This window comes from Pelodiscus sinensis, chromosome 2 (genome assembly GCF_052426305.1).
Source record: "Pelodiscus sinensis isolate ZL-2025 chromosome 2, ASM5242630v1, whole genome shotgun sequence".
NCBI lineage: Eukaryota > Metazoa > Chordata > Testudines > Trionychidae > Pelodiscus > Pelodiscus sinensis.
Genome location: NC_143053.1, coordinates 2,496,152 through 2,523,133, shown reverse-complemented (window position 1 = coordinate 2,523,133; position 26,982 = coordinate 2,496,152). Strand labels below are relative to the sequence as shown.

The 26,982-nt window shown below is 67.1% G+C and overlaps 1 protein-coding gene across 1 annotated transcript; it reads left to right on the top strand.

Annotated features, from left to right (window-relative positions):
- The first annotated feature begins 1,596 nt into the window (after positions 1-1,596).
- CATSPERQ (catsper channel auxiliary subunit theta) lies at positions 1,597-5,894 on the top strand. The gene is made up of 5 exons (XM_089776104.1): positions 1,597-2,773; positions 3,987-4,084; positions 4,373-4,565; positions 4,650-4,735; positions 5,638-5,894. The coding sequence occupies exons 1-5, from the start codon at positions 2,659-2,661 to the stop codon at positions 5,767-5,769; spliced, it is 624 nt and encodes a 207-aa protein (XP_089632230.1). The 5' UTR covers positions 1,597-2,658; the 3' UTR covers positions 5,770-5,894.
- Positions 5,895-26,982: the final 21,088 nt, after the last annotated feature.

Below are 26,982 nucleotides of genomic sequence, written 5' to 3'. Positions count from 1 at the left end.
TGGTGTCTCTGTGGCTCTCCCTGGTGCACGGCGTGGCCTGCGATCGCTCAGACCTGCCTGCTCCGGTGTCTCCGTGGCTCTCCCTGGTGCACGGCGTGGCCTGCGATCGCTCAGACCTGCCTGCTCTGGTGTCTCTGTGGCTCTCCCTGGTGCACGGCGTGGCCTGCGATCGCTCAGACCTGCCTGCTCCGGTGTCTCTGTGGCTCTCCCTGGTGCACGGCGTGGCCTGCGATCGCTCAGACCCGCCTGCTCCGGTGTCTCTGTGGCTCTCCCTGGTGCACGGCGTGGCCTGCGATCGCTCAGACCCGCCTGCTCTGGTGTCTCCGTGGCTCTCCCTGGTGCGTGGCGTGGCCTGCGATCGCTCAGACCTGCCTGCTCTGGTGTCTCTGTGGCTCTCCCTGGTGCACGGCGTGGCCTGCGATCGCTCAGACTCGCCTGCTCCGGTGTCTCTGTGGCTCTCCCTGGTGCACGGCGTGGCCTGCGATCGCTCAGACCTGCCTGCTCCGGTGTCTCCGTGGCTCTCCCTGGTGCGTGGCGTGGCCTGCGATCGCTCAGACCCGCCTGCTCCGGTGTCTCCGTGGCTCTCCCTGGTGCACGGCGTGGCCTGTGATCGCTCAGACCCGCCTGCTCCGGTGTCTCTGTGGCTCTCCCTGGTGCACGGCGTGGCCTGCGATAGCCCAGACCCACGGGACCCACCTGCTCAGGAGACAAGTGTCACTTCTGTGGGTTTGAAAGCCGGGACCCGACACTTCCCTTCCCTCGCAACAGCTCTTGTGCAATGACCTTGCCAGGCCGGTTTGGGCGCGACCCGACTCCGCCCCTCGTGCCGTACGGGGAAGCTGGGCAGGCGCAGGGGTCGGGCTGCCACGGGTCTGCTTTTCCAGAGCAACGTCTGGTCCAGGGGAGGAACTGGCAGCTCCCCCGGTTCTGCTCTCACAACTGACTGGCTGCCGGGTGCCTGCACTAAACGGCCTCTGGCGGGTGCGGGCGGGGGGGGCGGGGGGGCAGAGCAGCAGCTGCAATTGGAGCCTGGAGGAGGGGCTCTGTTTTAACAGCCCCCCCCAGCCTGAGGGGGAGAACTGGCTGGCTCCAAAGTCCCTATTGGTCAGGGGACTGTCTGCCCCCTGCCCTGCTGTGCCTCAGTTTCCCCAGCCCCTTGTTCCAGGGACCCAACCCTCATGCCCCTCTCATGCTGTCCTACCCCAGTGTGGAGAGGGACCCCCCAGCCCCTTGTTCTGGAGACATCCCCCACCCGGCCGTGCCTCAGTTTCCCCAGCCCCTTGCTGTGGGGATGGACTCCCTGCCCTGCCCCATTGCTCCAGGGTCTGACTCCACCCCTGCCCCACAGCCTGGATTGAGCAGGCTCTTCAGCTCCTCTCATCCCGGCTCTGCAGGGGGAAGGCGGGTGCGGGCAGCCGTGTTCTGTTCAAGGGTTTGAAAGTTGGCCCTCCCCCTCCCCTGCACTTCCCCTCCCGCTCTGGGGGGCAGGGGCCGGGATGAAGGCAGCGGCTGGCAGTGGCCTGGGGCGGGGGAGGGGGGTGGGGGGAGGCAGCACTGCTCATCCCAAGAGCAGATCTGCGCTGGCTGTGAATTCTGCGCATACGCAGTGGCGCAAAAGCTCCCCCAGGCGTCAGGGGGCCCAGCAGCTGTGGGGGGGGGGGTCCTAGCTGGTACTTGGGACCTTCCCACTGGAGCGCTGGCAGCCAACAGCGCAGCCCTGGCTTTTCAAGGCAAGGCTGCCTCGGAGCGGGAGGGGGAAGCCCAGGATGCCGGCTGGAGCCCAGCTGCTCCCCTGTCCTGCGTGTAGGTTCCCAATGTCTCCAAGCCCCCGGCCGGGCGTGGTCACGGGAGCAGCAGCCGGGCCGAGCCAGCTCCATGTGAGCCAAGCTGGGGCGCAGCGCCTGGGGGGCTCACAGGGGAGAGCAGCTCCCCACAAGCCGCGTGTGTTCCCTGCCCGCCGGCTGGCCCCTCCTGCTGCGGGGCTGCGGGCTGTGTCCACGGGGCCCTGAGCGTTGGTCCGTGACCTCCCCGGGACGTCCCACCTTCCCCCTCCAGAGCCTGCTGCCCAGCGCCAGGGACGCGGCCGGCTTGTCGCCTCCTTCTCCACGCGCTGCTGCCACGGAAGCGGGGCCCTGGGCGCTCTAGAACTGGCAGCTGGTTCTAGAGCCCATGGAAGCCGGTCGCCATGGCTCAGCCGTGCGCTCCGTGTCCCCCTCCCCGGAAGGGCCCTGTCTTTGAGCCTCCCTTGACGCTCAGTCTTCCCTCAGTCTTCGCTGTTCCCCAGCTGGGACTCGCCTGCCCCTGCAGGTACGGGGCACTGGCAATTGGCCAGGCCACTTGGCAAGTGCCAGGACCGGGAGGCTCTGGGCTCAGCGTGGCACAAACGCTGGCAGAGTCCCCGTGGGGGCTTGGGGACAGCAGTGGGCATCATTCCGGAGCCCACAAGAGATACGATCTTGGGGCTTGGCTTCTGGGGTTCTCTTCCCAGCTCCAGCCACCCGCTGGCCCATCCCACCCTGCCCCATGCCAGCTTCCGCACCGAGGAATTCCAGGGCTCCCTGTACGTAGCCCAGGGCGGGCTTGCCAGCTGGCTGACGGGCTCCTCGCCTTCCCTCGGCAGCCCCCGTCGCTGTGGGCGCCCACCTCCCCAGAGCAGCCATGCCACGAGACGCCTTCGCCCTTTGGAGCATCAGCTTCTTTGACGTGGAGAAGAGACTGGCCCGCAAGCTGCAGCAGAACGCGCATTTCCCCTTCCAGGTGCAGCGGCCCAATGGTGAGGCGCACGAGGCCCAGGGAGCTGGGTGCTGGAGGGCTTCTGGGTCCATGGTCCCACGTCACCCAAAGCTCCTGGAGGGATTTGAGAGGCCCACGGGAGGTGTCTGATGCGGCACCATTGGGTTGGTGTGCTGTGAAGAGAGGCCATGAGGCTGCCTTTGGCGCTCCAGAACCAGCTCTGGAATCGTGGCCTTCAGCCCACCTGGCTCCAGAACTCACTCTGGAACCATGCTGTTCTGGCCATCCCACTCCAGAACCTGCTCTGGGACCACAGTATTCTGGCCATCCTACTCTGGAACCATGGCCTCCTGGCACACCCCACTCCAGAGCCTGCTCTGGAACCAAGGGGATCTCTTTGCCCTGATCTAGAACCTGCTCAGGGACTACAGTGTTCTGGTCATCCCACTCTGGAACCACAGTGTTCTGGCACACCCACTCCAGAGCCTGCTCACCCTGCTCTAGAACCTGCTCTGGAGCCATGCTCTTCTGCCTACCCCACTCCAGAATCTATTGTTGCTCTGACTACTTCGCTTCAGGGCCCTGTGGCATTCTGCCTGCTCTGGAACCCACTAGCGAGCCATGCACCCTGCTCGAAAACCTACAAAGGTCCAGCCTGCCCCACTCCAGAACCCACCAACATCCTGCCAGCCCTGCTCCAGAACCCACTCCTAAACTAGCAAGTGTTATCCTCACTGCTCCACCACCCGGCAGCCTCTCCTGCAACCTGCTCTGGCATTTGCAAACACCCCACTTCCCCCACTCCGGACAGCGACCGTCTGTCCTCCAGAGTCCAGGGCTCACTCGCGACCCCACCGCCATGCCGGCTCCTGCTCTCCAGGACCTGCTCCGGGGCCCGCTGCTTTCTGCTCTCCTCCCGAAACGGCTGCGGAGCCCAAGAGGCTCCCCACTCCACCCCCCCCCACGTTGTTCTGTTTTCCTGCTCCGGCCCCAGCAGGAGTGCTGCCATCGCTGCTCCAGAACCCGCTGGCCTTCTGCCTGCCCAGGGCAAGGCGCTGCCTAAGCATGCGCGGCTCCGTGTCCTGCCTGCAGGCGCCAAAGGGAACCGTCTGCCCCGTGCTCCCATTGGGCCCTGTCTGGGGCAGCCCCAGGCTCGTCCCCCGAGCGCGGTGAGTGTCCCGGGGCCTCGCTGGCTGGCGGGGGAGGGTGCGTCTGGGGCTGGCTCGGGGCTGAGCCCTCTCCGTCCCCCCCAGTGTACGTGATGGAGTATTACAAGGATACGCTGTGGAAGGGGGCCGTCATCTTCCTGCTCAGTGTGCTGGGCGTAGTCCTCTACCGCAAGTATGGGAAGGTAGGAGCGTCCGTGGCTGGCCCCGTGCCCCGCCCCAGAGCCCCGCCAGCCCCGTGCCCTCACATCCCACCTGGGCCCCTCGCTCGCCTGGGCTGGTGGCTGGGCCAGGCCCAGGGCGTTACTTCCAGTGGGTGACGGCGAACTGGGGTTCCCTGGCACAGACTCCCCGAGTCCTGCAGCCACCCCCCAGCCCAGGAGCTGGGGCCAGCAGCTTCCTCCGGCTCGCCCGCCTCGTGCCAGGCTCTGGGTCCTGGCTCCGCCATCCCCACGGCCGCCTCTGCCCCGCAGACCTCCCAGGATTACTCCGGCTTCTTTGCCTACGGGATGCTGGTCGGGCTCTGGCTCTTCCTCAGCTCCATGTACAAGCGGCACCTGGTGATCAACCACAACCGGGGCTGCTACCAGATCTACATCAAGCGGCAGCTCTGGCAGGAGGGGCCCCTGCACCAGATCTACATCCGGCTGGGGGCCCAGATGGACGGTACGGCCCCGGCGGGGAGCGGGAGGGAGGGCCTGGGGCTGGGGTCCCTCCGCCCCTCACCGCTGCCTCTGGCCTGCCTTGCAGCCTACGGGAAGCCCTTCTACCGCCTCATCCTCAACGGCTACGGCCTGGAGGTGCTGGCCCTGGCCAGCCTGTCGGACAAATACGAGGTGAGCAGCCCGGCCCGGCCCTGCCCCCAGCCCGGGGCCCTGCCAGCCGCTTGGGCCTGGGCACGGCCGGACCCCGGGACCTCAGAGAGCTCGGCTCCCCACAGCCCTGTGCCCACCCAGCCCTGCCGGTGCCCCTCCCTCCCCACCCGCAGCCCCTGCCCCCCGGCCCAGCCCTGCCGGTGCCCCTCCCCCCCCACCCGCAGCCCCTGCCCCCCGGCCCAGCCCCGCCGGTGCCCCTCGCTCCCCACCCGCAGCCCCTGCCCCCCGGCCCAGCCCTGCCGGTGCCCCTCCCTCCCCACCCGCAGCCCCTGCCCCCCGGCCCAGCCCCGCCGGTGCCCCTCGCTCCCCACCCGCAGCCCCTGCCCCCCGGCCCAGCCCTGCCGGTGCCCCTCCCTCCCCACCCGCAGCCCCTGCCCCCCGGCCCAGCCCTGCCGGTGTCCCTCCCCCCCCCCACAGCCCCTGCCCCCCGGCCCAGCCCTGCCGGTGCCCCTCCCTCCCCACCCGCAGCCCCTGCCCCCCGGCCCAGCCCTGCCGGTGCCCCTCCCCCCCCCCGCAGCCCCTGCCCCCCGGCCCAGCCCTGCCGGTGCCCCTCGCTCCCCACCCGCAGCCCCTGCCCCCCCCCCCTGCCAGTGCCCCTCCCTCCCCACCCGCAGCCCCTGCCCCCCGGCCCAGCCCTGCCGGTGCCCCTCCCCCCCCACCCGCTGCCCCCCGGCCCCCCCCTGCCCCTCCCCCCCACCCGCAGCCCCTGCCCCCCGGCCCAGCCCTGCCGGTGCCCCTCCCCCCCACCCGCAGCCCCTGCCAGCCCAGCTCTGGGCTCCTCACCCCCGAGTTCTGCCAGTGCCCCTCATTCCCACCCACCTGCTGCCCCGGCCCCGGCCTCATGCCCCTGCCCTGCCCCCCAGCACATGGAGTTCCTGGGCAAGCAGATCGCGCACAAGCTGCGGCTCAACTACTTCGACTGGCCGGACGTGTCGGCGCGCCACGTGATCCGCCACTGGCCCCCCCCGCCGCAGGGCGAGGGGCTGGAGGCGTGAGGGGCCGGGCCCCAGTAAAGCAGCCTCCCTCTCCACCTGCGGTTCTTTGCGTGGGGGGCTGCTGGTGCCACCCGCTCTGTGCCACGGCCTGCCACGGGGAGGGTCCCGCCGCTGTGTCCAGGGCTCTGCCCATCCCTGGCCCTGTGCCCACCCCACACATCTCCCCCGATCCCTCCCCCTGCTTCCAGTGTCCCCCCTTCCTGCCCCATAGCCAGCCAGACCCCCTTCCCCCTGGCTGGCGGGGCCGAGAGGGACGTGGACCCAAATGCAGGGAGAGGGTGGGGGCAGCCTGGGGTCCCTACGGCCGGGCCAACAGTCCAGCTGGAAAGAGCCCCCCCCTGCAAGGGGCCAGTCCCGCTCCTCCCAGGAGTGCCCTGCCCCCCTCCTGTCCTCGCAGGGGGCTGGTGGGCAGAGCCCCCAGGCGGCCCCAGCGCCCAGCCCCCCAGCTCTGCCACCCCCGCTGGCTGGTGCTCAGTCCCCGAGGCCACCCTGGCCGGCTGGCTAGGCTGGGCCTGGGCAGTGATCACACACGGGGGCAGGGGTGGGGCTGACGGGGGCAGGGGGACACACGGGGGCAGGGGGTGGGGGTGACGGGGGCAGGGGGACACACGGGGGCAGGGGGTGGGGGTGACGGGGGCTGGGGGACACACGGGGGCAAGGGGTGGGGGTGACGGGGGCTGGGGGACACACTGGGGCAGGGGGTGGGGGTGGCAGGGGGCTGGGGGACACAGGGGGCAGGGAGTGGGGTGGCAGGGGGCTGGGGGACACACGAGGGCAGGGTGTGGGGGTGACAGGGGCTGGGGGACACATGGGGGCAGGCTGTGGGGGTGACGGAGGCTGGGGGACACACGGGGGCAGGGGTGGGGGTGACGGAGGGTGGGGGCAGGGGGCAGGGGGGGGGTGACGGGGGCAGGGGGTGGGGGTGACGGGGGCAGGGGGTGGGGTGACGGGGGCTGGGGGTCACACGGGAGCATGGTGTGGGGGTTGCAGGGGGCTGGGGGACACATGGGGACAGGGGTGGGGGTGACGGGGGTAGGGTGGCAGGGGGCTGGGGGACACACGGGGGCAGGGGTGGGGGTGACGGGGGCAGGGGGTGGGGGTGACGGGGGCTGGGGGACAGACGGGGTGGGAGGGAGGCGTGGCATGTGGAAGCCACACCCCCACAGAAGCCACTGCCAGAGAGGGGTGCCCCAGGTAAGAGAAGATCCCCCCTGCCCCCTCCTGCACCCCCTCACCCACCCCTCCCTTCCAGAGCCTGCACCCTCTTCCCCCAGACTCCCACACCCCTCCAGAGCCCTCACTGCCACCCCCACCCCCGCCCCCTCCTGCACCCCAACATCCTGCCCCAGCCCAGAACCTGCACCCAGCCCCCCCCCCCCCCCCCGAGCCTCAGGCAGGTGACTTTGAGTGGGGCTTTGGGCACTGCCTGCAGGTTGCTGCCTTCCCTTCCCCTGGCCACGGGCCGCCTCCCTGCCCCCCAGCACCCCTCCCTCTCCTCCTGCTGCACCAACCCCCTTCCCCCGCCAGGTGGGTCCCGCCACATGGCCAACAATTTGGGGGGGGGGCAGTTTGCAAAGCCCCAGGACCGCCCCCCCCCCGAGCTCTGCAATTGGGTGTGGGGGACGCGTGGGTTGGGGTAGGAGGTGACCTGGGGGAGTCGTCCCTGTCTGTGCCTCAGTTTCCCCATTTGACATGGCCCCAGTGGGGCCAGCGCGGGTTGGGGAGGCCAGGTGCTCTGACGCATGAGAAGGGAGCTGGTGGGCACCCAGCCCCAGAGAGCAGTGCGGTGCCCGTGGAGGTGCCCGGGCTGGCGAGGACGGCGCTGCGCTGGCATGGCCAGATCTGCTCACACAGCCCTGTGCTGCCCTGCTCAGCCTGGGCGTGGCTGAGCCTCCTGGCCAAGGGCTGCCGGCTCCTGGGCTCTCTGCCCTAGGGGTGAGGTGCCCAGAGACGCTCAGACAGACACCCCGCCCCAGCCGCAGCACGCCCGCCCACGCACACGCCCGCCCACGCGCATGCCCGCACGCACACGCACACGCCCGCACACACACGCACACGCCCGCACACACCCGCCCACGCGCACGCCCGCACACACCTGCCCATGCACATGCCTGCCCATGCACACGCCCACGCCTGTCCACCCCCACACCCACCCACACCCCCACACGCCTGCCCACGCGCACGCCCGCCCACGCACATGCCCGCCCACGCACACGCCTGCTCATGCACATGCCTGCTCATGCACACGCCTGCCCACGCACACGCCCGCCCACACACACGCCTGCCCACGCACACGCACGCCCACGCACACGCCCGCCCACGCACACGCCTGCCCACGCACACGCCCGCCTGCCCACGCACACACCCACACACACCTGCCCACGCACACGCCTGCCATGCACTACACAACGCACTGCAGTCCCGTGTGCATGGCATGATGTGCCCTCATGGCAAGGCGAGACTGTCACAGTGCCTGCTGCCCAGCCCCCGCACTGCCCAGCCCCCGCACTGCCCAGCCCCCACTGCCACCCACCTCTTCTTGCCCAGCCCCCCACTGCCCAACCCCCACTGACATCTCACCCCTCCACTGCCACCCAGTCCCCCATGCCTGGACCTCAGCGTATGGGCCCCAGCGGGCTGGCAGGGAGGGGCAGTGGGACAGTAAAGCAGATGCTAAGGACCTTTATGCACCAGCACCGGCAGGACGAGGCCAGAACCTGCCCCCCCTGCTGTTTGCACCAGGTTCCCCCTGTTGGAGCTGCTGTTCGGGAGAAGGGGGAGGGGTCCCCTGGGCTTGCTGAGAGAGGAGTGGGAGGGGGAGGCGAGTCGGGGGCGGAGGACGTCCTGGCTTCCCGGGAAAGGCTCGCTGAGCTCACGGGCCCGGCCAGAGCGACCCTGGGCAGGGCCCAAGGGAAGCAGAAGGTCTGGTCCGACCCCAACGTACGGGCCCGCGCCGGCGCCACTGGGGACCAGGTGCTGGGTCTCATCCGAGTGGAAGAACAAGCTGCAAACCGCCTGGGACGGCCCCTTCAGGGTCTTCAAGCAGCTGAGCGAGGTGCCTACGTGGTGGAGCTGACGGGCCGGACGCGCGGCCAGCGGGTGGGTCACGTTAATATGATGAATTCCGTCCTGGGGCCGGGAGAACTTGGTGCTGGCCGTGTGTAAGTTCTGGGAGGGGCAGGGGGAGGATCCCCTGCTGGGCCTGTTCCCTGGGACTGGAGCAGACTCTTCGCTGGAGTCAATTTCCCTCTCGGACCAGCTCACCCCGGCCCAGCAGGCCGAGATCGGGGAGGTGCTGCGCTCCTGCCGGCAGCTGTTCTCCAACAAGCCCAGTCTCACCAACCTGGCTGTCCACCGGGTGCAGACGGGCACTCACCCCCCGGTGCGCTGCTCCCTGTTCAGAGTCACGGGGAAGACGGCCCAGGGCCTGGGGAGAGAGGTCCGGGACATGCTGGCGCTAGGGGTGATCCAGCCGTCCTCCAGCCCCTGGGGCTCCCCGGTGGTGCTGGCTCCCAAGAAGGACGGGTGGATCCGGTTCTGCGTGGACTACCGGAAGCTCAACGCCATCACGGTGTCCGACGCCTGCCCGATGCCAAGGCCCGACGAGCTCCTGGACAAGCTGGGGGGAGCTCGCTATCTCACCACCCTGGACCTCACCCAGGGCTACTGGCAGGTGCCGCTGGACCAGGCTGAAATCGGCGTTTGTCACCCCGCTGGGGCTCTACGAGTTCCTGGTCCTGCCCTTCGGCCTCAAGGGGGCGCCGGCCTCCTTCCAGCGCCAGGGGACCAGCTGCTGCGGGGGATGGGGAGCTTTGCCCTGGCGTACATGGATGATATTTGTGCCTGTAGCCAGACCTGGGAGGACCACGTGGCCCAGGTCAGCCAGGTGCTGGGCCGGCTGTGGGGGGCTGGGCTGACCCTAAAGGCTGGGAAGTGCAAGGTGGAGATGGCCGAGGTGTCCTACCTGGCCCATGAGGTGGGGAGCGGCTGCTTGAAGCCAGAGCCGGCCAAGGTGGAGGCCACAAGAGACTGGCCTGTGCCCCAGAGCAAGCAGCAGGTCCAGGCTTTCATTGGGATGGCGGGTCCGACCGGGGGTTCTGCCCCATGACACTTCCATCCCCACCCGGATCACGGAGCTGTGTGAGAAGGGCAGGCCAGGGGCGGCCCTGGTCAGAGCCTGGGTGCTGGTGAACCCAGATACTGACAAGCCCTTCCTGGTGCTCACGGAGGCTGCTGACTCCGGGCTGGGGCGGTGCTGATGCAGGGGGACGAGAAGGGGGAGCGACACCCCGTCGTGTGCCTGAGCAAGGAGCTGCCGCCCGGGCGCAGAGCTACGCGGCCAGAGAGCAGGACGCCCGGCCCTGGGGGGAGCCCTTGGAAAGCCGCAGCCTGGTCTGCCTGGGTGGCATTTCCCGGTGTCTCCGACCCCTCCCTCGGCCTGGCTGCCCCAGGTGATGGGGGCAAATGCCGAGCTCCTGAGCAGGAGCCGGCTCCTGCGGGACGGTGCCAGGGAGGGTCCGTGCTAAGGGACGTGCCACTGTCACAGCTGCCGTGTTACCCGGGCCACCGGCTGAGTGACCCTGCTCAGTTCGCTCTGGCGGGGGGCGAGCTGCGACGTGGGGGGACTGGGTTCGCTTGCGTGGGATTTCTGCTGTCCCGTAGTAACCCCAGGTGTGTGCCTCAGTTTCCCTGGACACTCTGCTCTCTAGATGGGGATTTCGGCTGCAAGTCACTGAGGGAGGGCGCCCAGCCCGTCACATAACAATGGCCAGGCTGTAGCGTGAGCCTGGGGGGGGGTGACCAGGTGACCCCTTTTCTCCCAGGAAGCTGGACAAACGGGAGGGGGGTTGGCAGGAGACAGACATGGGCTGCTGGGTGTGGGAGTGAGTCTGGCTGCCTTGGGGGCAGGCCCTGGGTCTGGCCCACCCTCTCCCCAAGATGGGCCATGCTGGCTGCTCCTGGTCCCTGTGCTAAGTCTGTTCTACGCCATCGTCCGGCTGGGAGCCACGGCTGGCTGCGGGTGGGGGCGCAGGGCCTGGGGACTCCCCCCCCCCCCCTCCATACACCAGCTCTCCCTGGAGCGGCACGTTACCTCCGCTCTGCTCTGCGCCGGTTAGGCCTCAGCTGGAGCGTTGGATCCCGTTCTGGGCACCACATTCCAAGGAAGATAGGGAGAAATTGGAGAGGGTCCCGAGAAGAGCAACGAGAATGATGGAAGGTCTAGAGAACAGGACCTAGGAGGGAAGGCTGAGAGAATTGGGCTTGTTTAGTTCACAAAGGAGAAGACTGAGGGGGGACATGGTAGAGTCTTTCAATATCTAAAAGGGGAGGGAGAAAACATGTTCCCCTTGGCCTCTGAGGACAGGACAAGCAGCAAGGGGCTTAAACTGCAGCCAGGGAGGTTGAGGTTGGACATCAGGAAAAACTTCCCAACTGTCCGGGGGGTGAAACACTGGGATAGGTTGCCTGGGGGGTGGGGGTTGTGGAATCTCCATCCCTGGATCCATCTAAGAGCAGGTTGGACAGAGGCTGGGAGTGGGCGACGGGAGGGATCCCGGGATAATTCCCGGTTCTGTTCCCTCCCTCTGGGGCACCGGGCATTGGCCGCTGTGGGCAGACAGGCCCCTGGGGGGATGGGCCTTTGGTCTGCCCCATCTGATGTTCTCTGGTGCCTTTTACCCGCCTGGCTCCCTGCCCCCCAGGCTGGGTCACCAGAGGGCAGGAACAGAACCCGCAGAGCCCGTCCAAGCGCCAGCGAGTCCCCTCGTGCCGTGGGCGGCGTGAGCCGCTCTTGCTGGGGCCGGGGCCGTGCTGGCGCAGACGAAGCCTGCGTACCCGAGAGATGGGCTGCGAACAGCCGACTCCTCCCTCTGCGGCCAGGCAGGGCCAAACTGCTCCCTGCCAGCTCCGGGCTGGGCCTCGCCCCGGGGAGCTGCCAGGCAGCCTCACCCTGCCCAGACCTGCCCCGGGGGGGCTCCCCGACGCCTGTGCCAGGGGGCACTGCCAGGCCCCTCCACCTTGGCAGGGGGCCGGTGACCCAGTGGGGGAAGGGCCCTTTCCTAGCCTGTGGTTCTCACAGGCCCCACACCCCGCCATGTCTGGGCACCACCCCCTCGTGCAGGCCTCCATCCTCACTCCCCCAGGAGGCAGGCCAGTGCACAGAGGGGAAACTGAGGCACGGGGCATCCAAGTGACACACCCTGAAGCCAAGTCTCCCGACTCCCCTGGGAGCTGAGGGCAGGAGGCGCATGAAGGCACCTGTTGGAGACACCTCGGTGGCACTCGGAGGGTTAAACTGACCCCCGGCGCCGCCCCATCTCCTCTGCCCCCCGATCTCCCCGCCCAGATCTCCCCCATCTCTGTCCCCACTCAGATCTCCCCTCTGGGATCTTCCACCCCCTCCAGCCCAGATCTTCCCCATCTCTGTCCCCCCAGGTCCCCGCTGCACAGATCCCCCAATCTCTGTCCCCCCAGATACCTCCTGCCCAGATCTCCCCAATCTCTGCCCCCCAAATCCCCCCTGCCCAGATCCCCCCCATCTCTGTCCCCACTCAGATCTCCTCTCTGGGATCTTCCACCCCCTCCAGCCCAGATCTCCCTCCCAAATTTCCCACATCCTCCCTCTCACATCCCCCCAGAACGCCCCCAAATCAGATCTCCATCCCCCCCCCGATCTCCATCCCCCCTGGATCTCCCACACGTCACCCCCGATCTCTGTGTCCCCCCCCAGCTCTCCCCCCCCCCGAACTCCTCCCCTAATCTCCCTCCCCCCCCCCCCCCCGCTCGTGCGACTGTGGGAGGCCGAGCCCTTTAATTGCTCAGATAAAGTGCACATGGCAACAGCCTGCATCTGCGGGCGAGGCCCCCCTGCCCGCCGCCTGTGGCACTCCCCAGAGAGGGGTCTGTTTCTTTATTTACCGCTTCAGTGGTGCTCCGGGAGGGCGGGGACCCGGCGCAGACACAAAGGGGCAGGCCCAGGGGCTGCCCAGATGGCAGGGGCAGCAGCGCCAGGTCCTAACGCTACCTGGCTGGGAGCGGGGCTGGGCCGATCCTGCCGGGGCCGACTGCCCCTGCGAGCCTCCAGCTCCCGCAGCCCCTGGCAAGGCGGCAAAGCAGCTCCCGTGGCGAATACACCAGCCTGGGGGGCGGCACATGGGGGAGCCTCCCCGAGAGGCTGCGACCCAGCTGCGACCCCCTGTTCAGGGCCTGCCTCCCCACAGCCGCTCCTGGGCACGTCAGCCGGGCGCGGAGCCTCCCCTGGCACAGCACTGACCCCCGGGCATCCTCGGGGCATGAGCGCGGGCGCCAGGCTCAGGGCAGTGCGGGCACCCGGGCACCGCCCCGCACTGGCCGTGGGTTCGGCACTTGGGTTTCACCAACCTGCCCTGATCGTGGGCTCCAGCAGCCGGACCAGGGAGTCGCCCACTCAGCCCCCCTCAATGCACACACACCCCTGCACTCCCCCACCCCTCAAGTCCCCCCATTCTGCCCACACATCCAGTAACACCCCAGCAGCACATGCACAATAGCACCCCCCCAGATGTGCGAACCCAGCCCCCACCCCTTACACCAGTGAACACTAATAGTAATCCACTCAGTAGGGCTCTTGTGCCCAGTGCTGTCGCACAACTGTGTCCCAGCCCCCTCCCCACACACACCCACTCAGTGCACACACAGCTGGGCGAGGAGTGGGCTGCACAGGGTGGGAACGGCCAGTAGTGATGGATCAAACACACACCCTCCCTCACACACACACACACACACACACACACACACACACACACACACACACCTGCCCTCTTCTCCACCTGCCTCCCCCCCTCCCACTAAGCCAGATCTAAGCGTTCCAGAAAGGTGTACAATTGACACCCTTTGGTTTTGCTGGGGTTCAGTCGCGTCCCCAGGCTCCGGAGCCATTCGTCCACCCGGCAGCGCGAGAAGTCAGCAGCCCATCTGAGAAATTCCCTTCTCATGCCGTCTGTGTGAGTGTGTGCACAATGCTGGTGCACGGGTGCACACGGGGGCGGAGCGGCGGGTCTGTCGTGCAGGGCAGGTCGGTGTATTGCCGACAGGTGTGCAAGGGGGGGGTGGAGCTGCGGGTTCTGTCACGTCACTGGATTTTAAAGTGAGAAGCCAAGTCACAGCTAGCCCCATGGGGGGGGGTGTTTGCCCCAAAAGTCAATACAAAGGGGGCCATGTGGGGTGTCACATGAAAGCCTCCGTTCTACTGATTTTGTATCTGCCATTCATGTGCTTGTATAATGTCTGTGTGTGGAGTTATAAACATGGACTCTGTGGATGCTGGAAAATTCCGTCTCAGCCAGAGCAATGGGCCAAGAATGCTCAGCCAGTGGCTGTGCTAATTAGCGACACTCCTGAGACAATGAGTCTCCAGGTGCCAATACTCACCTGAGGAATGTGTCTGATACCTGCGCACCAGCCAGGGCGGAACGGCTGCCACCGTGTGACCTGCTCTGGCCAGGAGGATGCCAGGGGCGGTCTAGAAGTGCCATGTGGCAACCTCCATCTTGTCTTCAGTTCAGCTCCTCATCCCAGACGCAGCCTTGCAGGGAACAAGGAGCCGGGAAGAACCGTGGCCCCATCCTGACACAGGGGCTGCTTCTAGACTTGCCAGCTGTCTACACTGGCCGCTTGATTTTGCGCAAAAGCGCTGACGTTCTACTGTCCGAAATCAGGGCTTCTTGTGCAAATGCTTTGACGTTCCCGTTCGGGCAAAAGCCCTTTTCCAGAAATGCTTTTGCGCCAGAGGGCCAGTGTAGACGCTAAGAACTGTTTTGCGCAAAAAAGCCCCGATGGTGAAAATGGCGATCGGGGCTTTCTTGTGCAAAAGCGCGTCTAGATTGGCCACGGACGCTTTTCCGCAAATGCTTTTAATGGAAAACTTTTCCGTTAAAAGCATTTGCGGAAAATCCTGCCAGTCTAGCCGTAGCCAGGGTGTGCACCAGTCAGTCTTCGTATCCAGCCCCCGCCCCCCACCCCAGCCAGGCTCGCGGGGATCCCACAGTGGGTCACAACCCTGTCTTAAGGGTCACCAGGCTGGTGTTAGATTTTTGGGGTCCCAAGGCCAACGCACATCAGCCCTCAGCTTACAGCCCCCCCCCCCCAGCATCAACTTTGCCCTCCAGGGCAGGGGGGTCTTTGTCCCCCAGGCAGAGGTTCAAGCAGGCTCAGATCCCTGGGGTCACTGCACAATGAAGTCTGAGCACCCCGGGCTAGACCCTACTGCCCTCCTACAGCCAGGGATTGAACACAGGAGTCCGAGCGCTTAGACTGCCCTGCCTTCACCACTAGGCCCCACTTCCTCCCAGAGCCAGGGCTGGAACCCAGGAGTCCTGGGCACCCCCACTCTAACCACTAGGCCCCACTTCCTCCCAGAGCCAGGGCTGGAACCCAGGAGTCCTGGCTGCCCCCCCACTCTAACCACTAGGCCCCACTTCCTCCCAGAGCCAGGGCTGGAACCCAGGAGTCCTGGCTGCCCCCCACTCTAACCACTAGGCCCCACTCCCGGCGCAGAGCACAGAGGCGCGTGCGCACCGAGGCGGGGGTGGGGAGGGTTGTGTAACAAAGGAGCTGGTGAGAGGTGATGGAGATGGGAGCTGGCAGCCGGGCCTCGCAGAGGAGCAGCTAATGAGCTGCCAGAGCATCTGCTCCCCCTGCCAGCCAGGGGTGGGGTGGGGGGCAGATTCCTGCGCAGCCGCCCGGCAGCACCTTCCCCGCTGCAGCCACCTGGCCAGGAGTTCCTGGAGCCTCATTAGCGCTGCAGGCCCCTCGTTAGAGTAATCAGGGCTGGGAGGGGGTGCGGGAATGGGGGGCAGTGCGGGAGGGAGGGCTGGGGGCTCCCCCTGAGCAGCGGGAACTGCTTTGGGTCTGGCCAGCAAGTGGGGGGCAGGAGGCAGGACAGACCAGCCTGGCACGGGGCTGCCCACGTGCGGGGCTGGTGTGTGGCAGCGGGTGCCAGCGGCAGCGGGTGCAGGGATCGGTGGGCGTGAGGGCGGCAGAGCTTGTGCTCCTCCGTGTGTTGCCGGGTGGGTGTCTGGTGTCGTTGTGGGTGTCAAAGAGTGCACAGGTAGCAGCTGCACTGTGAGCGGCTGTCGGGGTGCGGAGGTGTCAGCCACAGTGTGTGCAGGTGTCAGCATGGAGTTGTTATGTGCAGGTGTAGGGTGTGTGGGTGTCAGTGTGGGTGGGTGTCGGTGAGGGCAAGTGTCAGAGTGTGTGGGTGTCAGTAGGTGTGGGTATTGGTGTGCGGGTGTTGGTGTTGGCAGGTATCAGGAAATGGGAGTGTTGGGTTGGTCAGGTGTCAGAGTGTGCAGGTGTCAGGGTAGGCACATGACAGGGTGTGCGGGTGTCAGGGTGGGCACAGGTCAGGATGTATGAGTGTCAGGGTGTGCAAGTGTCAGGGTGCGTGGGTGTCAGGTTGTTCAGGGTGTGCAAGTGTCAGGGTGCGTGGGTGTCAGGTTGTTCAGGGTGGGCATGTGTCAGGGTGTGTGGGTGTCAGGTTGTTCAGGGGTCAGGGTGGCATGTGTCAGGGTGTGCATGTGTTGCTGTCAGTATGTGTGGTTGTGTCAGCGTGAGTGCGTGGGTGTGCAGTTGTCAGCAGCAGGGTGTGTGCTTTCAGGGTGTCTTGACGCCACTACCTGTGGCAGTTGGGGGTGCTGGAGCCTGTGCCTCTATCCATGTTTTGGAGGAACATGCTCAGTCCCCACCCCTGGGATTTGCTGGGGCGGGGGGCTCTGGCTGCCTGGGAGGGGGGACATGCACAGCCGGACTTCCCCACTGTGGGCAGCTGGCCCGGCCCCGGGTGCCTCCCTCGCTCTATCACTGAGGACAGTCCCACCCTGCCCGTCAATGCAGCCTGGCACCAGGGCGTCTTGCAGGCCTGGCTGTGCCCATGGGTTCTGTGCAGCATCTCCAGGCTCCGGCCCCCCTCTCTGTCCGCGCAGCGAAACCCACCCAGGCTCTCGCCAGCTCCCTCTCGATCTCCGCGACCACATCTCTCCAGGCTGGACAGGCGCAGCCCTGCCCTGCCTGCACCCTCGCCCAAGGGTGCTGCAGAGCCTCCTCCGGACCTGCCGCTTGGCCGGGTCCCCCTCTCTGCCCCGCCACCCATGAGCGACTTGCCCCTCGGTCGGTGCCCAGCCCCGCCTGCCGCCTCGGCACCCGCCGGTTACATTTTCAAGCAAGCCCCTCTGTGCTCCTCCCATGTGCCCCGGGGGCAGCTCTCAGGGACACTTTGGGGGCTACCCAAGCGGCAGACTGAATCGCTGTTCACAGCACGAGGGGGCCTAGTCTGTGCCCGCTGGGGGCAACTCCCCCCAACAATGGGCTGTTGGCAGCACGAGCGCCCCACTCGACTTGCTCTTTTCTGTTTCCCTCGGGAGGATGTGACTTGGAACGTGTGAAGGGCGGCGTTTTGTCCCCACCCCCCTCTTGTACTTTGGTGGCACTTTCATAAGAACATAAGAACGGCCGTACTGGGTCAGACCAAAGGTCCATCTAGCCCCGTATCCTGTCTGCCGACAGTGGCCAGCACCAGGTGCCCCAGAGAGGGTGGACCGAAGACAATGATCAAGTGATTTGTCTCCTGCCATCCCTCTCCAGCCTCTGACAAACAGAGGCCAAGGACACCATTTTATCCCCTGGCTAATGGCCTTTTATGGACCTAACCTCCATGAATTTATCCAGCTTCTCTTTAAACTCTGTTATAGTCCTAGCCTTCACAGCCTCCTCTGGCAAGGAGTTCCACAGGTTGACTACACACTGGTCCTTTCGTGGTCCTTCCGCTGCGTGTCGTCATTCGGCGTGGCCGTGCTGTGCAAGCCTCCGGGAGGGGGCGTTTAAAAAGCTGCCACGCGGCTTGCAGGAGTGCCATGCGTGGCACGGTGCCTTTCCGCGGCTGTTTCATTCGCCTCCTCCTTTGGGGGACGTTCCCCTGGGCGAGGTGAAATGCTGCCGGGTCGGGCCTCTTTGCTGCCCCCCGAGACGGCGTGTTGGGTTTTATTGCTTCTCAGAGACACAGCTTAGCATAGGAGCGACGCTGACACAGCAGCAGGGCAGAGCCGTGGGCCTGTCTGGGCTTCACCCCCTTCCTTGGTCTAAACATCCCCCTCCCCCTAGCCCAGCTGAGACTAACAGGGCTGTTATATGCTCAGTCTGACCTGTGGCCATGGGTCCCCTCTGGTCGGGTGTTCCCTGGTTGCTGTATGGGCTGTGGGTGACCCCTACTGGCCGGTGTCTGTAAGCACTGCCCAGCGGGGGGGGGAGTAGCCCTGATCAGAAGCAGGCAGGCAATGGCCAGCAGAGGCTTAACGGGTTTAAACAAAGGGGGGGGGGGCTGCCTGGGGGAGGCGTGTTGGGTGTGTCACATGACCGAATTTGAGGGAAGCAGCCGGATCATGGCTGCACCCATAGGTGGGGGTGCGGGCCCCAAAAATGGTATAAAAGGGGGGCATGTGGGGTGTTGAATGAGAGCTTACTGTCGGCTGATCCTGTGTACGCTATTTATGTGAGTGTATAATGTCTGTGTGTGTAGGTAGGAATCTGCAATGTGTGTCGAAGCTGAATATTTCTCTGAATGTGGTTGAGCATTGGGCAGAGCCCGGGCCTGTGGACATGCTAATTACAAGGCCCTGTGGGACAATGGCACTCGATGGGCCAAGGACACACCTAAAGCATGAGGGCGGAGACCTAAGAGCTGCCAGCAGAGAGAGGCTGAGGACCAGATGACCGGCTGCAGCCAAGAAGAGGCCAGGAAGGAGGTATAAAGAGGCCATGTGGGGGACTCCATTTTGGTCTTTAGCTCAGCACTTGATCCCAGAGGCAGCAGTGCAGGGATCGAAGAGCCAGGAAGACCTGTGAACCCATCCTGATCCTAGGATGTGCAATAAGAACTTTTAAGCCAGCAGCTGTAACATCCCTGCTAGAGCCTGCATCGAGAACTGGGAGATTCGGTGCATGTAACGTAAGATCCTTTAACAACCTCACTCTCAGGCTTTTCTTTACTGTAATAATAAACCTTTAGATGTTAGATGCTAAAGGATTGGCCCAGCGTGATTTGTGGGTAAGGTCCAGTCCAGAGGGTAAATTGACCAGGGATCTGTGGCTGGTTTCTTGGAACCGGACAGAACTTGTTCGGGGTAGGTGGGATTGGGTGCTAAGACCCCCCACCTGTGTATGAGGCCCGGGGCCATCTGGGGCATGGATATTGCTGGGGCGTCGGAGGGGTTTTGCTCGGGAGGCTTCAGGCAGGCAGCTGAAGTGCTCTGTGGGACTGGTGTGTGGCCTGTTTGGAGAGGTCGCCAGTCTGGGGGCTGTAAGGAGCCCCGGGTTTGAGCAATTCGCCCTGAGCGGACGCCCTCAGCGATGCCCAGACACGGCCCGGTCCGTCACAGGGTGGTTTCGGGAAGGGGTAGGCTGGGCTGGGCAAACGAGCAGAGAAGGGGCTAAATCGGGCACCGGGGGACCAGGGGCCTGTGGACCCCACCCCAAGGGGGCTGAGGCTGCCGGCCCCTCACTCCCACGTCCACATGGAACGCGGGCTGGGCTGGATCCCGGAGAAGCCACAACCCCCCTGTTCTCCTGGCTGGCGGACTCGCGCCTGGCGGCGGACGGGGGTGCAGGGTCGGGGGTCCCCGACGCGCCGTCACACCAGCTACGTGAAGCGAGTCCTTGGGAATCACACATCACACACTACAGCCGGCAGGAGCGCCGGGTTACAAAGCGACGGTCCCCCCGCGGCGTCCCCTCCCCCGGTGGCTCTGACTCAGCCGTTCGTCCCCGTGCACCTCTCGGCCCAGCCTGCGCTCAACTTGGGACCAAATCAGGAGCCGGCTCCTCCCGCCGGTTCCAGCACCAGCAGCGCCAGCCATGACCGGGGCATCGCTCGTGTCCCTGCCGGCCGCCCATGGCTCTGTGCCCACTGGGAAACCAAAGGGCTGTTTAATGGACAGCGCTGAAGATAAGGACTCAAAGAAGCCAGCGCCAGGCCTGGAAACGCGCCAGCCGCGAGGAGATAACCAGCGAGCGCAGTCGAGAGCCTGCGCTGGTCGCCACGGCCCGGCCGGCGAGATGGCAGGCCAGTTCAGTTCCCCCCCAGCAGCTTTGGGCCTCAATGTGCCGCGGGGGGCGGGACGCTCGGCTCCGGGTGTGTCCCACGGGCCGTGACAACCAGCGAGTTGGCAGCCGTCGGCCGAGACCCTGCCTGGCCCCTTCGGCGCCGTTCCGCACCCATGGCGACCATGGGGAGCGCACGTCCTTCTGGGCTCGGCTCGGCAGGTCCCTGGCTCCCCGTCACACCCAGGAAATTGCAACAAAACTACCTGGAAAATTCCTGCTGCCAGGAAGCGCCCGGTAAACTGGGCAGTGGTGGGTGTTGTCTCCTGTGCTAGCTGGTGTCTCCTCGCCGCAGCTGCTGTCTCCTGTGCTAGCCTGGGCGCTCCAGCGGGCAGCGACCGGGTCGGTGCAGCGCCTGGCACAGGGCTGTGGTCTGTGACAGGGGCTAAGGTACGGCACGGAGCATCCCTCTTGCTCAGTCCAGAGACTGCCCAGTGCCCGGCTCTGCTGGGCATGGACTCCCCTGCGAGGCCCGGCCTGGCCAGGATTTGTCCGGCTGGCACCATCCTAGGTGCTGGGGTCTCTGCCGGCCCAGGCGAGGACCCAGGTCAGCGCTTGTTCTCCGCCAGGCCCGACTGGGCAGGTTTTTCCGTTCTGGGTTGGCTGTGGAGCGGGCAGGGAGCCGCTGGGCAGAGGCAGGTGTTCTCTGGGGAGGGCTCAGCGTCCGCGGGGCCAGCCGCTGGAAGTTCCTGCAGCCTGTAGGGAAAGAGGCAACAGAGCTGGCAAGCCACCCTCCCCCGCAGCATGGGCCCAGCACCGCCGGCATCTCAGCCCGGCTTTGCAAACTCTCCGGAGGGCTCCCCCGCCCACCCCTTGCACTGGAGGCCGGCTGGCAGGAACAGGCCACCCCCAGCGGCTGCAGATCCGTGCTGGCTGCCTTGTTCCCAGTGGGGGAGGGCTCCGCCGGGGGCTGACCGCACACGGAGCCGCTGGAGGCAGGAATGTGGGAGCCTGAAGGTGCAGGCAGCTCCACGGCGCTGCGGGATCTGCTGAAAAGTGAGGGCAGGAAAGGGGCTTTGCCAGGGAGGCTTGGCACAGGGGAGGCAGAGCCCACCTGGTATCCGTGAGGACAGCGCTGGCCCAGCCCGGGGACTGGTTACCCGGAGCCCAGACCTGCATTCCCAGCTCCCCAGGTGCTGAGCACACAGCCTAGCCCAGCCACGCTGCTCGACGCGAGGCCGAGGCTGGCTCTGGGTTCAGGCATGTCTCAGGCTGAGGCCTCGCTCTCTTGCGCCCCATCGCCCGGGCCTTGTCTTTGGCAAGAGCTGCTCTCCCCTAGGACACAGGGAGCCTGGCCCCATGCAAGGCGGAAGGGCTGCTATGACCCCACAAAAGTACGTGACTCACTCACTAGGGGGCGCTCTCCCCCAGTCTGTGCTGACCCCAATACCCAGCACACTGCTAGGGGGCGCTGTGCCACAGGGAGCTGGGAAGGGGCCACTAGGGGGCGCTCTCCCCATATCTGTGCTGACCCCAGTACCCAGCACACTGCTAGGGGGCGCTGTGCCACAGGGAGCTGGGAAGGAGTCACTAGGGGGCGCTCTCCCCCAGTCTGTGCTGACCCCAATACCCAGCACACTGCTAGGGGGCGCTGTGCCACAGGGAGCTGGGAAGGAGTCACTAGGGGGCGCTCTCCCCCAGTCTGTGCTGACCCCAATACCCAGCACACTGCTAGGGGGCGCTGTGCCACAGGGAGCTGGGAAGGAGTCACTAGGGGGCGCTCTCCCCCAGTCTGTGCTGACCCCAGTACCCAGCACACTGCTAGGGGGCGCTGTGCCACAGGGAGCTGGGAAGGGGCCACTAGGGGGCGCTCTCCCCCAGTCTGTGCTGACCCCAGTACCCAGCACTCTGCTAGGGGGCGCTGTGCCACAGGGAGCTGGGAAGGGGCCACTAGGGGGCGCTCTCCCCCAGTCTGTGCTGACCCCAATACCCAGCACTCTGCTAGGGGGCGCTGTGCCACAGGGAGCTGGGAAGGGGCCACTAGGGGGCGCTCTCCCCCAGTCTGTGCTGACCCCAGTACCCAGCACTCTGCTAGGGGGCTGTTGCAGGCAATTTCAGCTGCCTGTGGCCTGCCCAAACCCACGGCCCCTGGCCGCCATGCCCCGCCCGCTCGCCCTCTCCATTGTGCGGCCCAACCTGTCCACTGGTTCCCCTTGGGTACCACTGTGCCCTGGCTGCTTCCCTTTGGTGGGTGCATGCTGGGGGGGGGGGCGTGATAGGGTCTCTGGGGGTCAGCTGGCAGCAGGGCAAAGACACAAGGAAGGACACAAGGACAGCGGTGTTGATGGGGCTTGCAGGGGAAGGGCAGGGTGCACAGGGGATGGGCTGGGCGGGCAGGGGAAGGGCTAGGCGGGCAGGGGATGGGACGGGTGCACAGGGGACGGGCTGGGCGGGCAGGGGATGGGCCGGGCTCACAGGGGACGGGACGGGGAGGCAGGGGAAGGGCCGGGCTCACAGGGGACGGGACGGGGAGGCAGGGGATGGGCCGGGCTCACAGGGGACGGGACGGGGAGGCAGGGGAAGGGCCGGGCTCACAGGGGACGGGATGGGGGGGCAGGGGAAGGGCCGGGCTCACAGGGGACGGGACGGGGAGGCAGGGGAAGGGCCGGGCTCACAGGGGACGGGACGGGGGGGCAGGGGAAGGGCCGGGCTCACAGGGGACGGGACGGGGAGGCAGTGGAAGGGCCGGGCTCACAGGGGACAGGACGGGGAGGCAGGGGATGGGCCGGGCTCACAGGGGACGGGACGGGGGGGCAGGGGAAGGGCCGGGCTCACAGGGGATGGGACGGGGAGGCAGGGGATGGGCCGGGCTCACAGGGGACGGGACGGGGAGGCAGGGGAAGGGCCGGGCTCACAGGGGACGGGACGGGCGCGCAGGGGAAGGGCCGGGCTCACAGGGGACGGGACGGGGGGGCAGGGGAAGGGCCGGGCTCACAGGGGACGGGACGGGACGGGACGGGACGGGGAGGCAGGAGAAGGGCCGGGCTCACAGGGGACGGGACGGGGAGGCAGGGGAAGGGCCGGGCTCACAGGGGACGGGACGGGGGGGCAGGGGAAGGGCCGGGCTCACAGGGGATGGGACGGGCGCGCAGGGGAAGGGCCGGGCTCACAGGGGACGGGACGGGGAGGCAGGGGAAGGGCCGGGCTCACAGGGGACGGGCGTGCAGGGGAAGGGCCAGGCTCACAGGGGACGGGACGGGGAGGCAGGGGAAGGGCCGGGCTCACAGGGGACGGGACGGGGAGGCAGGGGAAGGGCCGGGCTCACAGGGGACGGGACGGGGAGGCAGGGGAAGGGCCGGGCTCACAGGGGACGGGACGGGGAGGCAGGGGAAGGGCCGGGCTCACAGGGGACGGGACGGGGAGGCAGGGGAAGGGCCGGGCTCACAGGGGACGGGACGGGGAGGCAGGGGAAGGGCCGGGCTTACAGGGGACGGGACGGGGAGCCAGGGGAAGGGCCGGGCGCGCTGGGTCCTCGCTCTGCCCCTGCACCAGGCCGGTGAGCGGAACCTTCCATCTCATTAACTCTGCCAGGAGCAATCGGCCAGCGCAGGCCTCACACGGGCTGACTTCTGAGGGGCCAATTAGCAGAAGCAGCTAATTACCAGCACCTGGACCCAGCCCAAGCCTGGGCCGGCAGTCAGCCCCTCAGTGTTAACCCCTGAGTTCCCAGAGAACCCTTCACTGTGGGGCCCTGGGAGAGGGGCAGCTCACCAGGGTCAGACCCTTAATGACCTTTGCCTCTGCCCCGGGCCCGTCAGACGCCCTCCCTGCATGAGAGCCAGCAGGCCTGTGCCAGCCACCCCAGTGCCCTGAGCCAGGCTCAGCAGGCTCTCACCCGGCAGGACTGGCAGAGACCTGCTCCCAGGGCAGGGGGTGGGGGCGTGGAGAAGGGTTTCCCCGGCCAGGTGGCTGGAAGGTGCCGTAGGGAGGCAGGGGAAGGCCGATGGGTGGGGTAGGGAAAGCCCCATGGAGACCCAGCCAGGTGTGCAACGTGCCCATCCCCATGGGCTCTGGGCACCGGCTGGAAGGAACCGCCCGCTAACTGCCCTGCCCAGGGTGCTGTTCTGACTCTGCCCAGCAGAGGGCGGGCAAGGGGGGAACGTGTACCTTAGCCAGCTGATCCACCCCAGGGAAATGCAGCCTGCTCTGGGGTGGAATCCGCTGCTGTTTCCCAGCCACACATCAGCACTGCTGGGAGGGCTTGGGGGTCCCCACTCTGCAGGGCGATGGCCCCCCCATGGGGGTAGGCAGCACGCAGGGCGTGATGGCGAGGGCTGGCTGCTGGCACGCAGAGCGGGGTGGTGCCCAGGGACTCTGCGAGGCAGAGGGAAGTCACAATGTTCCAGGTGCAGGCTCTGGGGACTGGGCTGGAGCTGAAACCTGCAGCCACTAGGGGGACCCTCAGCGAAGACACTAAAACCCCCTTAACTCTGCCCCGTGGAGACTCAGGGACCTCACAGGACCGGGCCCTAGCGTTAGACACAGCGGCCAGAGTCGGACGCAAGGTGCAGCTTCCCCAAGGGAGCTGGGACCAGACTCCTCCTGCAAAGGGAGCAAAGCCGCACGCTCGGTCCCACAGGCCCACGGCCAAGAAACTCCCAAGCACCCCCGTGCTCCGTGTGGCCCGTTGGGGGCCCCTCCCAGCAAGCCGGGCAGGTGTCTATTCTGGGGCGGGGGGGGGGACAGCTGGCAGGAGAGGGAAGGGGCTGATGGAGGGCCTGGGCCAGGCAAGGGGGCTGGCTAGACCCCTGCCCTGCTGGCCTGGCTCCCCGCTCAGGGAGCTGACCCCCAGACCAGACACCAATGAGGGGGCAGCAGAGAGAGGCCCCCCCAGCAGCAACGCTCCCGGCTCCCCCACTGCTGTGCCCAAATGGCGAGGGGGTCAGTAGTGGGAATCCCGGGCTCCTCCCCAGCACTGGGTGCCTGTCCGTCCATGGCGAGCAAGGGGCTGGGCGCCAGGACCAGCCAGGACTCCTGGGTTCTCTCCTGGCTCTGGAAGGAGAGTGATGTCTAATGGTTAGAGCGGGGGAGGGCGGGGAGCTAGGACTTGTGGGCACTCACTGTGCAGCCTCAGGCAGTCTGTCATGCCACCCCGTGCCTCAGTTTCCCCACATAGGGTCATTTTACCTGGCTATGAAAGGGGGCTTGGCCCGTCCCCCCAGAGCGTTGGGGGGGCTGTAGAACACACCTCCGTGACCCAGCAGAGCTGGACAGAGGCTCTTTGCCACCTGCGCGGGCCAGGCTGCTCCCCCTCCCGGCTCCCCCGGCTCCCCCGGGCCGCCCCGCGCCACTATCAGCCCTGCCCAGGCGCCGCTCCTGCCTCTCGCCCAACAAAGCCCCCCTTAATGCCGGCTCCGTTCCCAGGCCGGCTAATCAGGCTTAGGCAGGGGGGCCGGGCTTATCTAAGACAGGCAGGCCCCGGAGCCGCGGCTGGCTGGGCTGATAGGGGCTCCTGGAACCGAACTCATCAGCGCCGGGAAGGGAGCCAGCCCCTCCCCCAGCCCTCCCCGCTGCCTTCCTGTACCGCCCCCCTTCTCCCCGGCCCATCTCTCCCCTCCTCCGCCTGCCCCCTCCCTGCTGCCTGCCCCATTACCCCACTGCCTGCCCCATTTCCCCACTGCCTGCCCCACCTGCCCCCTCCCTCCTGCCTGCCCCATTACCCCACTGCCTACCCCACTGCCTGCCCCACCTGCCCCCTCCCTCCTGCCTGCCCCATTACCCCACTGCCTGCCCCACCTGCCCCCTCCCTGCTGCCCGCCCCATTACCCCACTGCCTGCCCCATTACCCCACTGCCTGCCCCACCTGCCCCCTCCCTGCTGCCTGCCCCATTACCCCACTGCCTGCCCCACCTGCCCCCTCCCTCCTGCCTGCCCCATTACCCCACTGCCTGCACCACCTGCCCACCCCCTCCCTGCTGCCTGCCCCATTTCCCCACTGCCTGCCCCATCTGCCCCTCTTCCCACTGCCTGCCCCACTGCCTGCCCCATCTCCCCCTCTTCCCACTGCCTGCCCCACTGCCTGCACCACCTGCCCACCCCCTCCCTGCTGCCTGCCCCATTTCCCCACTGCCTGCCCCATCTGCCCCTCTTCCCACTGCCTGCCCCACTGCCTGCCCCATCTCCCCCTCTTCCCACTGCCTGCCCCACTGCCTGCTCCATCTGCCCCTCTTCCCACTGCCTGCCCCACTGCCTGCTCCATCTGCCCCTCTTCCCACTGCCTGCCCCACTGCCTGCCCCACCTGCCCCCTCCTCACTGCCAGCTCCAGCTCCCCATCCCTCACTGCCGCCTCTGCCCCGCCTGGCCTCCCATCTTCCCCTTCCCCCGCCTGCCTCCGTTTCTCCATCTCCCCCTGCCCTACATCTCCCCACCCCCCGTTTCCAGTGACCTCCACACAGGCAGGCCCCTTGGCCGCTCCCAGCCCTGTCTCCCTCCAGGCTGCCTGGCGTGAGGTGTGGGGGGAGCCCTCCCCACTGAAACGAGCCGGGTCCCAGCCCCACACGTCAGGCTCCTTGTCCAGTGCCCGGTTCCCTGCTGCCCAGCCCAGGGACCCGACCCCCCGCGGGGCACCCCCAGGGCCGGGGGAGAGCCAAGGGCCCCGCAAGGAGGGAGCGAGCCCTGGGCCCCGCCCGGCCGTGCCCCCCCGCTCTGCCCCCACAGCCTGCATCCAGAGCCCCGGCAGCTCCGGCATCCGGCCCTCCTCCAGCGCCAACAAAGGCCTCTCCTGCAGCACTCGGCGCTAATGAGGGCTTGTGCGGCGCGAGCAGGTGGAGGGTGGCTCCGGCACGCCGGGCCGGGCGAGGGAAGAGCAGCGCTTAGCCCACAAAGGGGCCTCTCCAAGCAAATCAGCGGGGTATTGAAAAGGCCCCGGCTCCCCCCCCCGCACACCTGCTGGGGCTCCGGCGCGCTCAATGCAGGCCTCATCAGCGCCTCTCGCTCCAACTGTTGCGTCTTGCTGCTGGGGAGCGTCTGGGCCTGGCTTCGCGGCAGCCGTGCCGGGCTCTCGGCCCCGCTTGGCCCCGGGGGCTGCGCCAGGCTGGGTCTGGGGGCCCGTGGAGCTGGGCGGGCAACGGGCGGGGGCGGGG